Raw genomic sequence first — 13227 nt, 5'->3', positions numbered from 1 at the left:
TAATTACAGTACATTACTTAATTAATCACTGCAGAAATTAATTTGTATAAAAGTTACAAACGTGCACATGAGGAAATGGAAGCTACAATGCCATACAATCCTGACTGCTCATCACTGCTTTTTGTTACCTGTGGAAGATCAGGCTCTGGCTGCTGTGTTGGGGGTTGGCATGCAATCATTCTGGGCTCTTGGCTGGGTTTATGTGAGCGTGCAGTCTGTGCAGATGTTTACAAAGAGACAGTGGTGGTATTTTTAATGCAGTTGTTCCTGCTCTTGGCATAATTGCACTTCACCATCATTTTCATAATTTTCTTATTCTAGAAAAATAGATATTTTAACAATAAAAAATAACAAATAAGAATATAAATATAAAAATAAATGCAAAGTCCAGATGATTGTAGTGCAAGTGCAGAGAATGAAAAAGACGCATTTGATTTTTTTTTTTTGTCTGTCTGGCATGCAAATAACTGATGAACCTTTGTAACAATGTAACAACATAATTGCAGCTCTAATGTGATTACTGAGTTTAATACAGTAATGTGTTCCATTACTGAAAAACCTAATGTGATAACAGTAATGACTTATTTTGGAATGCATTACAGCCAACAATGGTAACAGACAATAAAAAAGACATCAGACTGTAGACCTGCCATATTGCTTAAACATGTAATATGTTATTGGATAACAGCTTTTCTAAGTGTTGTGCGGCTCTTTGGAAATATGTGGAGATTTAAGTGTGCATTTCGGGGAACATTTTGCCGTCCACATTGTGCTATATTCTCCATCTTCCTGTCTATTTTCTGTACACTGTTCAAGATTAAGGTTAAGGGGAAGGTTCATACCCTACCAATGAGTCAATCAAGATCAGTCATGCCACCACTACAATTAGATTAACACCCTGTTTAGCAGCTGTGTAAAGTCTACAGGTCTGTAAAATACAAACGTGTCAGTGTTAGGGTTGTGATAGATGAAAGATAATCACAAACGTTCATGGATGAGGAAGCATAGGATCCATGACTGACTATTTCATTTCCTATTACGAAGGTCTTGGTCTGGTATTATTTAGAGTATGTGATTCCTTGTTAAAACCAGTCCCTCTGAGGGCACAGGTGCAGATTAATTTGGAGGTAGCCATATCTCCGGTGTGTTGCTGGGCAGACAGAGTGTAGTCTATGGTGTATGAAAGCTGTGGCTTGTATAATGAAAATCAGGCATGTGATTACGCCCTCCGCTGTTAGGAAATAACACACGTAACACATTTTACGAAATCATATTTTCATTTCTTTTTTTTCAGTCATTATCTGAGTTTGAGGCTCTAAAGGGAAAACATGTCACTATCTACGTTGCTTTACGCAAGAGATTTTGTCACAGAAGCTCTAAATAAGGTGTGAGTCACAATGTTGCTATTGTAGAAGGAAACTAGTTGAGAACAGCTGTTGTGTGTCTCAGAGCAGAGGCTTCTTTATTAGATGCAGTGCAAGATGTGTAGATCTTCAGCATTTTGACAATTTTTAATTTTTTAAAAGAAAGACAGAAAGAAACCAAAGAAAACTGTTAGCTTCTGCTCTTAAAGCTTTTCTCTGGATGTTTAATTAACAGTGAAAAAAGTGCTCTTTGTTATTAAATGAATCGAGCCCAAACAGTAACACAGTAAGATGCCTGACTTCAAACTTCACTCATACAACAGTTTCCAGGCACAAACATCCACCATCTTATTCAGGGCTCTCACTATAGTGATCTATATGATATACTTCTATTTTGACATCTTATATCTTGGTGTCTTACATGATTTATAAATCAAATTTATTCTTCATCTAAAGAAAAGCAAAGCAAACATGCATTTAATTTTTTCTGCACTGCAGAAATAATGAGACGGAAATCTGAATCTGAGCGCGCTCTCTTTTTAGTTTAGACACTATACGTCCATCATCACTCAGTGGCTGATGTCTGCACAGATGGCTTTAGAAGTAGATGCTATCAGTCAGGGTTCAGCTCCATTTGGGTCTAATCACTGATGCTCTATGTGGCCTGTGTACTTGTGTACACGTGTAATTGTATCCACACACACGTGCGTGAGTGAGACAGTGCATGATAGTTTTCTATTAAGACAACTAAGAACTACACTGGCAATGTGAGTCATGTGCATTGCATATACATATTTGTGTGTATATGTGTGTGTGTTGTTTTGAGGATTAGCTGGTTCTAAAAGTAGCCATCCCAAAGCCGATAGCTAAACAGATGAAAGTACTTTTTACCCCATTACCCATTAACTTGTAAATCTTCTGTCCATCCCATCTGTGTGGCCTGTGACCTTTTAAGTGAGTGGGATGTAGTGTGCCCAGTCACTCATCTTGCTGCTTAGCCGTGGCACTAATCACAAAATTAACTGCAGCTAGACTTCACTGTCAAAGTATCTCATTCACTAAAGCACCTTGGTGGCCAGATGGGTACAGCTTGTTCCACATAACCCCAGTGTCCACTCTTAGAGTCTGAATTGGGAAGTGTGTCTCATAGCGTGCGTCATCTTTGGATAGAACTTTTGTATCCAGGCTTTGAAAACTTTTAGCTCTCAACAGAGGCACAGTCTTATTGGGGGAGAAGAATTTGAGGGCTTTCAAACAAACTTTTGTAAGGACATCAACATCACTGAGTAAAGCAGAAAGGATTCACAGTGGTAATTGTGTGATGCACTGAAGTTCTCAACTTCCGGATGTATCTGTGTTTAGCTGAAATGCATACAGTATTACTAGTCCAGTGTTGCACTTTGTTTGTTGGCTCCTTTCTTTTGCATCTCCTTCATATCACAGTAGCTTTGACATATAAAGATATCCTTTCAGTATGACGTTGGTATGGTCCACAGTCTCTTATCTGATTTTGATGAACAAGAAGTGGCAAAAATGAGAAAGAATCATAAATGGAAAGGAAGTGTTTGTTTGACCCATCTTCAAGGTGCATCTCTAAGAACCTCTTATTGCACATTAGAGCTTTAGACAAGCTCTTTGAAGTGCTACCATGGTGACGATGATGGGGATGAGAAATGGTTTCCAGACTGTGCTGTGTGTGTGTGTGTGTGTGTGTGTGTGTGTGTGTGTGTGCGTGTGTGTGTGTGTGTGTGTATGACATGTTCAGATACCTTAAACCCACACTGTTATTAAACAGTCACCAGGGGACAACTACTGCTACAAAAAGACATTTAATTTTATCCAAGTCTGTACAATCTGACCCTTCTGCCCACTTGATCTTTGGCTTCACTAAAGACTTTTTGGGTGAGTTTATGGTCGTAATTGTTAGTTTCACACATCACTGAACACAAGTTGTCTTTATTTTGTAAATTATGATCCCATTACAGTAGCAGGGTTAACTTTTAGGTGGGGCTACCATATAAACATCCTCACAGTCTGTTTCAAACCTCTAAGAAGGTGACATATGGACTATGTCTATATTTTTTATACAGTTTTACTTAATGCTAGTTTTAGCCTCTTCATTTGACTTCATACAGCTGTGTTACCTTCTTACCTGCTTTATTTTGTGTGACTTTGCCAAAAATATAAAACTATGTGATGACATAACTGTGTTTTATTCAATTTACATCTTATTTTGCCAGAAGCCAACAAGGCTGAAAAATGAACACAAACACGCCGTTCTTCAAATTTTAGACAGGCTGTGAAATAGGTTAATTCCCTTGAACTGCCTTACCCTTGTATCAGAAATAAACATGTCCACAGTCCAGACAAGAAAAACTGAAAAGACTGAGTTTTAACATATGTCACTGCTCAGTTATATAAAAACTGGAAAATTTGTCTTTTTTTTAAAAAAAAAAAAAAAAAACGTTTTAATGAAATCAAAGCAAAAAAAAAAAAAGCACAAGTCCACTGATTTTGAAAGCTCTGGACTGTGCATTTGACTTTAATTCCAATTGTATAAATATGTTCCCCCCCCCCCCCTCTTCTTAGTTGTCCTGAGACTACACCAAATCGCTGCTTGTAATTTCTGCACAGCCGTTCCACTGGGGATTAAAGATGTTGGGTTAGGATTGCATAATACTGTGGGATGTTGCTGTGGCTTCACACAGACATGTCTATATCTTCTTCAGTATATTACCTCTTGAAAGTCAGGGGCCATAGAAAACTGTAAAACAGAGCCCATGATGGCTATGCTTCAAAATGTCCATACTGTAACTGTCCTTTCACATTATTGAGGAGCCTTGTGAGAATCAGTGGACTGGTTTCTCAAGATTGCAATAAGTCAGGGTGCCAGCAGCTCACTGGGTTGAATAGTTAACCTCTATACCATAAGGCTAATGCAGGGCTGGGTTCCACCCCAGGCTATTTGCTGAATGTCTTTCCCGTGCTCTCCTGTCTGTGCTCATGTGGCCTGTTTTAACAGCAGAAAAGATGCTGGCAATCCATTAGACTAACTCTATAATGCTAATACTCTTAGCTGTTAGTTTTGTGGTGAACAGAATAAACTTTTTGGGATTTCCTTACCTGGATGATTGAGCACACATCAAGACTTCCTGAGTAATGCCTCAGTCACACAGGCCCGGGGGAAAAAATATACACCCTGCATGCACAGTTAGCAAGCGGTTGCAGGCTAATTTTCTCAGTGTAACTACCGCTGTGCTAGTTTTAGCAGATATTTGCAGACATGTCAGTGTATTCCATGCTAACTACTGGTGACTGTAGACCATAGCAATTGCAAGGAGGTGTTTCACTGCAACACGCAATAGGTTGTTGCAACCAATATCAAGCATGGAACTTGCAGGCATTCCCCAACTGGTCACAGAATACACATTTTCACTGGTGACCAGTTGTTGTCCAGGGGTCCCTGACCAGGGGAACTAAAAGCCAAACAGGCCTTGAGGTTGGAAGCACCTCAAGAGAAACAGAGGAGATTTTTTTGACTGACACTTAACAAAATGTTACTCACAGATAAGCAGTATTTATAACACAGGGCTGGTCTGCTTAAGTGACACTTAATAGTTAGTTTAACTATTTACTCAACCCTCAAAACAGTGAATTGTTGCAGATCAGTGGAGAAACATAAAGAGCTTCACTTTTCCATATGTCAGCACGGATATGAATGAGCTGCTACAATTTCCTCTCAGGCAGATCATGTCTCTTAAATCCTCGTATTCCTAATGTTGCTTCCCTTCCCATCCCCTCTTTTTTAATACCTGAATTCAGACAGTACACAAACTGTGTTCTAAAAATAAGTAAAAAAAAACCAAAAAAACACAGCAGGATGTGCCAAGACTTGGCTTAAAACTGTTACGAGCGACGATTACATAAGCGCTTTATAAGCTTTAATATTGTGAAACACGCACACGCAAGGTCTGCATTTATCAGAGGGCTCTCACACCTACATAAAGGATACATACAGTGATGTTAAATCAAAACTAGAGCTGGTCGGCTCTGGTTAATTCTCATTTGTGCACAAAAGTGATTATGACCCATACTGTACGTAGTTATGTTTCGTGACAGTGCCCTCCTGTGGCTATGGTACCTTTGGCAGGAATAGAGGACGTGAAATCTTACTAATCACTAATTAGAGGTGAAAAATATTTGCTGCTACTTCTTTGGAGTGCTAATTCCTGAAACACGGCTACGTGGAGTTTTCAGAGGGTTGATAGACTGGATGAGCCATTCTGATTGGTTATACGTTTTTGGAGAACTTTACATTTCCTCTAACAGCAGCATTGTGCTGACCTCTGTTGGTGAATATATCACAACACACAGGTATCACAATTCTTTCAAGGTCTCACACACTAAAACTAGAAATGTTCTCTGAGGATTTAAAAATCAGATATCCATTAAACTTTACATTTATCACTAAATCCAGCAACCAACCTCTATTTTAAAACCACGTGGCCTCTTAATACCACACAGACACACAGAGGCTGTGGTTTGAATGACAGGTGGAATATTGGATGCAGACTATTGGCGGGTTAGTTGAGGATTAGTCCGCTGAGCACTTCATCCCCCCCAACAAGCTGAAATAGAAATGAGGGCTTTAATCCAAAATGGAAGGGCCTGTGGCACAGAGCGGAAGGTAAACAAGAATATGCCCTTTGTTATTGTTCTTTAGCTTTATAATCCTCCATTACAATAGCACCGAGTTCTGAGACTGTCTGTAGGCAATATATCTCAATGGCTCTCAGTGACCCTCAATAATTCAGTTCACATAATGTGACATAGTTCATGGACCACAAGAAATATTAATCCAAACACCTTTGAGTTCCCTTACAGAGTATAGCACATTATCATTCAAATTCAGGGGAGCTGTAGTATCTGATGCTCAGTAAGCAGCTGAATAAATGCATGTGCTGCGACATTAATTATTAATGGTGAGTGTGTATGCAATTGATCTTACTGGCCTCACTGGTTCTTGGTCAGCAGTTTCATAATGTGTAATAGGAAAATGGATCCACTCCTCTGCCATAACTCTCACCTTCGATGCACAGAATTTAAATGATGTGCTGTATTTCTAATCAGATAAATACACAAACCCACCTCTCTGCTGAAGTGATAATATGTACAGTTCATCTCTGATGTGGCTAAATCTCCATAAAGCATTCATTCATGATCCCTGTGGTTATCCTTCTATTTTTTTCTATTTTTTTAATATATGACAGCATAAGCTACATTTAATGTACTTTCACTGCCATCTCAAGGTTGTAAATGGAACTGCACGTTTAAGCAATACTGTGGCACAGGAATGTGTAGCTATTGATAAAAATAACCAAACTTTATGGTTGACTAATAAAACAAAATTGTGCAAAAAACTTAACTTATTTTCATTATTTTAGATTTTATATGAGTTTTACTTTGGCCTTATGTGCTAAACAATTATGGTAGAGAATCATAACATTTTCCTGGCATAATCAATTTTTTTTCTAATGATTTTTTTTTCTGTTTTTGTACAATACTGGATTCGATTTTATTTCATTTATGATATAATTGTGTTTTTTTCTTTTATGAGACTCAAAAGAAAAAGCTTAATACATTCCTTAGACCACTTGTCATAAAATGAAAACAGAAATATTTTACAAATCTGTCAAAAGTTCTTTAAAACAAAACATTTGATTGTTGTTTATTAGTAAAATAGCACACTTTATGTCCCAGTATATGTTTTGCTATATTTTTGTAATTTTTATGCTTTTATGTGAAACTGTAAATGTGAAAATTCATGGGTAACAAAAATAGTTATATTTTAGCCTTTAAAATATAACTTTAATGAAAGATCTTATGCATTTTGGTGAATTAACCATTACAGAAACATAAAAGCAATTTTGAAAATTACTGATGCTATTCACTGAGGGCAGCTGTAGCATTAACTTACAATGGGTGATCTAATTAATCTGTTAAGCAGTGTACATATCCTTTGCTGCACACATCAGCAGAGTGCTGCCAAGGTAGCTGCTGTCAGCACTGTTACTTTCCTGCAAAGTTCTGTTATTGCAGCCTGTGTCGTCAGCTTAAAGGTTGTAGAAACTGCCTGTTCAGAAATAATTTTAGATGTTAACTCGTGTTTTTTGCTTCTCCTACTGTCCTTGCTTTTTCAAACATGTCTTTATGTCTTTATTAAAACCCTGAATATCATTTTTGTATGGTTAGTGCGTTGTGTTCACCACTACTTTTGTACGTTGATTGGAAGCAAGTCACATCATGCAAAAGCACCACAGAGGAACAGATTATATGTCTGTATTTATTTTCATCAGAACACAATTTTAATCATTGTAGCAGTAGTTTTCATACTTTTCGAAAAGATCATGACTTGTGAGACTGTTTTATAAATCATTTCATCAAAGTTGTTTGTAGAAAAATTAAAGAAGTTACTTGAACTAAAGCATCTATAATATTACAATATACTGGTAGTATAATAGTAATAATAATAATCATAATCGCAATGATATTTCTATATGCCTTTGAACCTTTTTCATCTCTATAATCATAAATCATTCACTTATGCACACACAAAGCCACAACCTTTCACAATAAGGTTGCAAAGCTGAGGACAAGTCTATTGGTTAAACCTCACCACACTCTCTTTTAACATCAATGATCTGAGACGCTTAAATAAAAAAAAGGATCAGAAGTAGAAGAAGGAGAAGAAGAAGAAGAAAGTAACAGCATGACATCAACTCAAAGTACACAAGGAGAGACATACATTGTTCAGCATACTAGGGAACATATTTACAACCAAAAAAAGGAATGGGCTTCTGCATAGATCCACAGGATAGAGAACAGAACTATTGTGAAAACAGAGAGAGGCTGAGAAAGAGTGAAAGAGGGCAATATTTGTGTACATATTATTTCGTGGTGGGTGCACAGGGTGGTAATGGCAAGAGGCATAAATACTCTATATGTGCAGGGGTAAAACACAAAATTCGATTTTGTAGGTTAGTGTGTAATGGAACGTGACAGACCATAACCTATGATCGCTACAGACCATTGTCTGGGATCTAGTCTGAATCTATAAGACCCTACACAATTTCTTCTCATTATAATGCAGTAAAAAATTTGACGAACCAATACATACAAAAAAATTAAATTATCACAGAGTAACTGTTGCGTGCAAGCCTGCATTACCAACAAAAGTCAAATCAGAGATTTACATCAGTCAAATCTAATTCTTTTTTTGTTTGTTTTTGGAAGTAATCTTGCACACAGAAATGTCCATACCTGGTGCAAACATGTGTGAAGGCGTGTGATAGATGACACATATGCACAGCATTCGCACCCATGCAACCACAGTCAGGATGCTCTGCTGCGTGTAAAGCAACCATGTTCTCTGCATGACTTCTGAAAGCAGGTTTATTGAATAGGCGTGTCCGCCGGTTGGCTTTTGGTGGCTGCTGGATCGCAGCATGACCGCTGGCCATTAACGGCAGGATGAAATCACAATCTGCTGAACATATTACACTTCAAGGTGGACTCATCTTTTACATGTGCTTGTGACAAGGCTTGCATGACACTTGCGGGGCAATCTATGTATTGCTAGCATTTCTTGCAGACCCTGTATTCCTTCTTATGTCCATTATGTGTCATTATGAAAAGCACTATGTCATGCTGTATTTTAAATTTTATTTATTTATGCTTGGGCACCATTAACCGCTGTCTGCACATCCTGTACTGCATTTCATGTTATGGAAATTTGGGGGAAATATTTCCTTAAGACGAGAACGGAAAAATGCAAATAATACAGAGTCTGTTTTGGGGCAATGACACAGTTATTACACAATCTAATGTGCAATCACTGTACTGATTTCACACTAAAATGCATGCTTCAGGACTGCAGCTAATATCATATAGGTAATGTTGCAAGACCCTGTGTGGTGAAAGACAGCTGTGGTTTGCCACACCTGTCCCACTGCCACGAGGTCATTTAAACACAAATGAGCTCTCCAAAGAGACATTAACCTACATCTATGTATAAGAACAAAAGAAGAGCACACAGCAGCACACATGGAGCTCTGCCTTCCTGGTTTCCGTGTATCTGTCAGACCTTTTGTGGTAGGTCTTTAGCAGAAGTGTCAGTGGAAACGAATAAATCTAGTGCCATCTAGTGGTGGCCAATGGTATAGCAGCATTGTTCTGAAACCGGAAGCAGTCATTTATGATGGGCATGGGTGTGCCGTGCCGCATGACCATGAAACAGTTATGTATGCATTTCAAGCAAGCAGCAATGGTAATGAGACTGAGGCAGGGTCTAAACAGTAAGTGCCAAAATAAGCCAATATACTTATTATATAGAAATTGTGTGAATAATGATGAATTTTAAATCCTCATATAAGGTTAATAATAAAAGTGTTGACATCAGATATCAGACTGGACATGTCATATAAGCAATAAACATATTCGAGAGTGGGGGGAAAAAATTCATTCAGCAAAAGCTGTTTATCTGCTCATCTTTACCATGTACCTGATCTCACAGCCTTGTTCATCAAAGAGACAAAAAATAAAACCAGAAACAAAAGAAGAAGTCAGCCCTTAAGGTCAAACCATTCCTCTCTTTTCACACACAGGTCAACATTTATAAATCAAAGTGTTAGCGGACCTAGATGATCACAGATAATGTGATTGGTGCAAACACAAACAATGGCATGCTCCTCTCTCTGTGTTTGTTTCTGTTTCTGCTTTCCAGTAGCAGCCGGCGGAATACCTTTGTACTGAAACCGCATGAGTTCAAAATAATAACAATAACAGTAATAATAAATGAGCCAGGTTTTTACCTTTTGTCTACTAACAATTTGGATGCAACCTTTTTGAATGTGCTTGATGTCTGTTTTGATGGCGTTTGATCTGTATATCTTAATAAGCCCTTTACTTAATGAGACAGGAGTTTGACATGTCAGGAGAAAAAGTACAAGACAGTGGGCATGCCACAGGAGCCGATTTGGGATAAGATGTGGTGCATTCAGGGAGTGGGGCTGAAGACAATCAACAAAAGAGGCTTTCATAACCTTGCAGCGCCTCCACATGCAGTTCATGTAATACACATTTGGATTCAACAGATATGTCAGAACTGCGCTGTGGTTATCAGATGGGGAATGTCAGTCTGTGTGTCGTATGGGACCAGCTCAGCACAAGGGGCCGGGGAGCAGGAATACAGTGTAAGAAACCGGAGTAGCTGCAGGTAGTGAGCTACCGTGCCTAATGAGATGTTGACATTTTATCCTTTTTATAATTGCATGGGAGTTATAGTTTACAAATTACGAAAGGTCATTAAAGGTAACATCCAGTCACTGTGTTTCCTTTGAATAAAAAGCCTGAGGTTAGGTTTTGGTTCAGGGGAAAACAGCAAATTGAGTTTTTGTTTTCAAGTAGTATTCATAGCTAGAGTGATTTATTAGTCATATTTCTGTTACATTTTTATTATGAACCCACGTCAAGGTGAAGAAGCCGATCCAAGGCTTAAGGGGAAAGGAGCGGCCTTCAGACTAAATGCTGTTTGTATGCTGCAGACACTATTTGACTGGATGGTACCTTAAAAAAGAGCAAGTCTTTTTATGTCTGGTTTAACAGTGCTAAATATACTGATCTAATGTTTTTTTTATCCCAGCATCAGTCAGCTTTGCTCAGCCATGTTGCTGACAAGAGGAGTATGTTTAGAATAAGAAATAATATCCTTGATTAAGACAAGCATAGGCTTAATTTCATTTGGTGAGATAAAATTGCCCGATCTCTGAATCTTACACTTTTGTGTACACTAACAAAGGTGATCATTTTTCCAGGTATAATAATTCATCAGGTTTACATCCACTCTAAAAAGCTGACAAAAATGAACTTTTCGCCACCCTGCTTTACTTGAATCACTGTTGTCATTTTCACACATTAACTCCAGACAGTGTTACGGCAGGTTAAGAACTATTTAATGAGAACATCTGCATTCTGCATGCAGCCCCGTAACCGGATGTCCAGAGAAGTTCATTGCTGCAGTGGAAGTGTGAAAACAGCTCACGTTTACTTAATATTTTCCCTGCATTAAAAACATGATGATTTTAAATCCAGTGATCCAAAATCCTGGAAGTAACCCCTAAAAAACTTTTAACCTTTTAAAATTCTAATCATTTGTAAATTTTGTCATTGACATGGCTCAGCCCTGTCACAATAGGAACCTAAAGCTTTCATCTGGCTCACCACAAATTGGATTTCATTTTTGTAGTTTTGACAGTCGGTTCTATTCGTCAAGATGACACTTAGTAGTAATGATGCTACAACATTCGCTGAGGTAACAAAGACAATGGAGAGCAGATAAGCACATTTTCTAATCCATTTCTTTGGCACCTGAAGTCTTCATGACAGTTACCTAAATGCAAAGAACCGTGCATATGCATATGGCCTAAATTTTACATTTTATATTTGATCAAACCTATTAGATTGAATAGTCAAAAATAAGGAATTATGGTCAAAGCTAGTAAAAAGACCCATGTTGTATTAAAAAGAGCTCATCTGAGATTTAAAGCATTGGAAAAACAGAACGGGCTGTCCTGTCCTGGTTTCTAATGCCAGGTTTTGCTATTTTGGATTTAAAAGCAACATTAATGGGTCAATGTTATCTCACAAAACAAATTAAGGGGAAACTGTAAACCTGCGTTAAACACTGTATTTATTATGGACATCAGAACCACATTCAAAAAAGTCAGTGGTGTTTAATGAGATTGTGGCCATCAAAACACCATGGCAGAGCTAAGTGACATCTGAGGGGGCCTCCATAAAAATCATCTGCTGTACCAGCCTGTTAGGTAGACTTTTGTGTCCGCAACACACACTCCTTCTCTTACACACACATGCTCACACGCACACAAGTAAATCTAGAAAACGCACACACAAACTTGCAAGATATTCCTCTTTTTCTTTACACGTTGTCTGTCTTATTTCGAGGCAGACACATTTCCTTCCTCTATGAGAGACTCAGAAACAAAGACAAAGGATGAACATTAAAAAGTGAATATGATTGTATTATTCCATAGTTAGCCAGTGCAACACAAACCAATAATTGGAACACAGTGTAAAAAAGCGTAGTGAGAGAAACTCAGCCACGAGGAAGCTGACCTTCCCTCTCAACAAAGGCTGTGGCATTGTCCCCTTTCCCTACAGAAGGGACTGTTTGAACCCCGCGGTATGTCTGTTTGTTTAGTTATTCATTTGTCTTGATTGATTCCTGTGTCTTTTAATATCAAAGCGTCCCACATTTTCCATTTGCCAGAAAGCGTTGCAGGATGTCCACAGGCGTACAGCTCCAGCCGCTTGCACAGCTGTGGCTGTATTTTTCCACATCGGTTGCCATGGTGAGGGAATCCCCCACCCCAACAACCTCACCTTCTCCTGGCAGCTCTATCACTCCTCGTTGGCAGGGCTCTCCTCCAGAGGCGTGATGGTGGGGAGGCCCAGTCCTGTTGCATTGTGGGATGCTGTGAGGCTGGCAACAGTGTGTAGGAGGACAAGGACCAGCAGGCAGAGTTTGAGCCGGCTGTTACACAGTCTGCAGGCTGCTGAGGAGCTGAGGGAGGTACGGTGCTGGCATGGTGGGTGAGTTCTTTTCAGGGTCCCCCGGGAACGGTTGTCTGCTTTCAAGTACCACCGTACGTCACAGCACTCTGCATCTGGGTCCACACCTGATGGATAGTCTTCCAGCAGCCCTGGAGGTTGTTTTTGGGGTTGGAGGGATGTAAAGAAAAAAAGAGTGAGAAATGCACTTTTCTGTGTAGCATTTTCAATAAAT

General features: G+C 38.7%; 1 protein-coding gene across 1 annotated transcript in view; it reads right to left on the bottom strand.

The window, feature by feature from the left end:
• Positions 1-7695: 7695 nt before the first annotated feature.
• The window catches only part of nalf1b (NALCN channel auxiliary factor 1b), a 114113-nt gene continuing 108581 nt past the window's right edge, over positions 7696-13227 (bottom strand). The window contains exon 3 of the mRNA XM_085433741.1: positions 7696-13144. Within this exon, the coding sequence (XP_085289867.1) occupies positions 12843-13144 (302 nt within the window). The 3' untranslated portion in view covers positions 7696-12842. The remainder of the gene's footprint in view (positions 13145-13227) is intronic.

This window comes from Copadichromis virginalis, linkage group LG16, assembly GCF_057382275.1.
Source record: "Copadichromis virginalis isolate Kocher_CV1m ecotype Utaka linkage group LG16, C_Virginalis_male_GT1.1, whole genome shotgun sequence".
In the NCBI taxonomy this organism is placed as follows: Eukaryota; Metazoa; Chordata; class Actinopteri; order Cichliformes; family Cichlidae; genus Copadichromis; species Copadichromis virginalis.
This window is presented reverse-complemented; position numbering and strand designations above follow the sequence as displayed.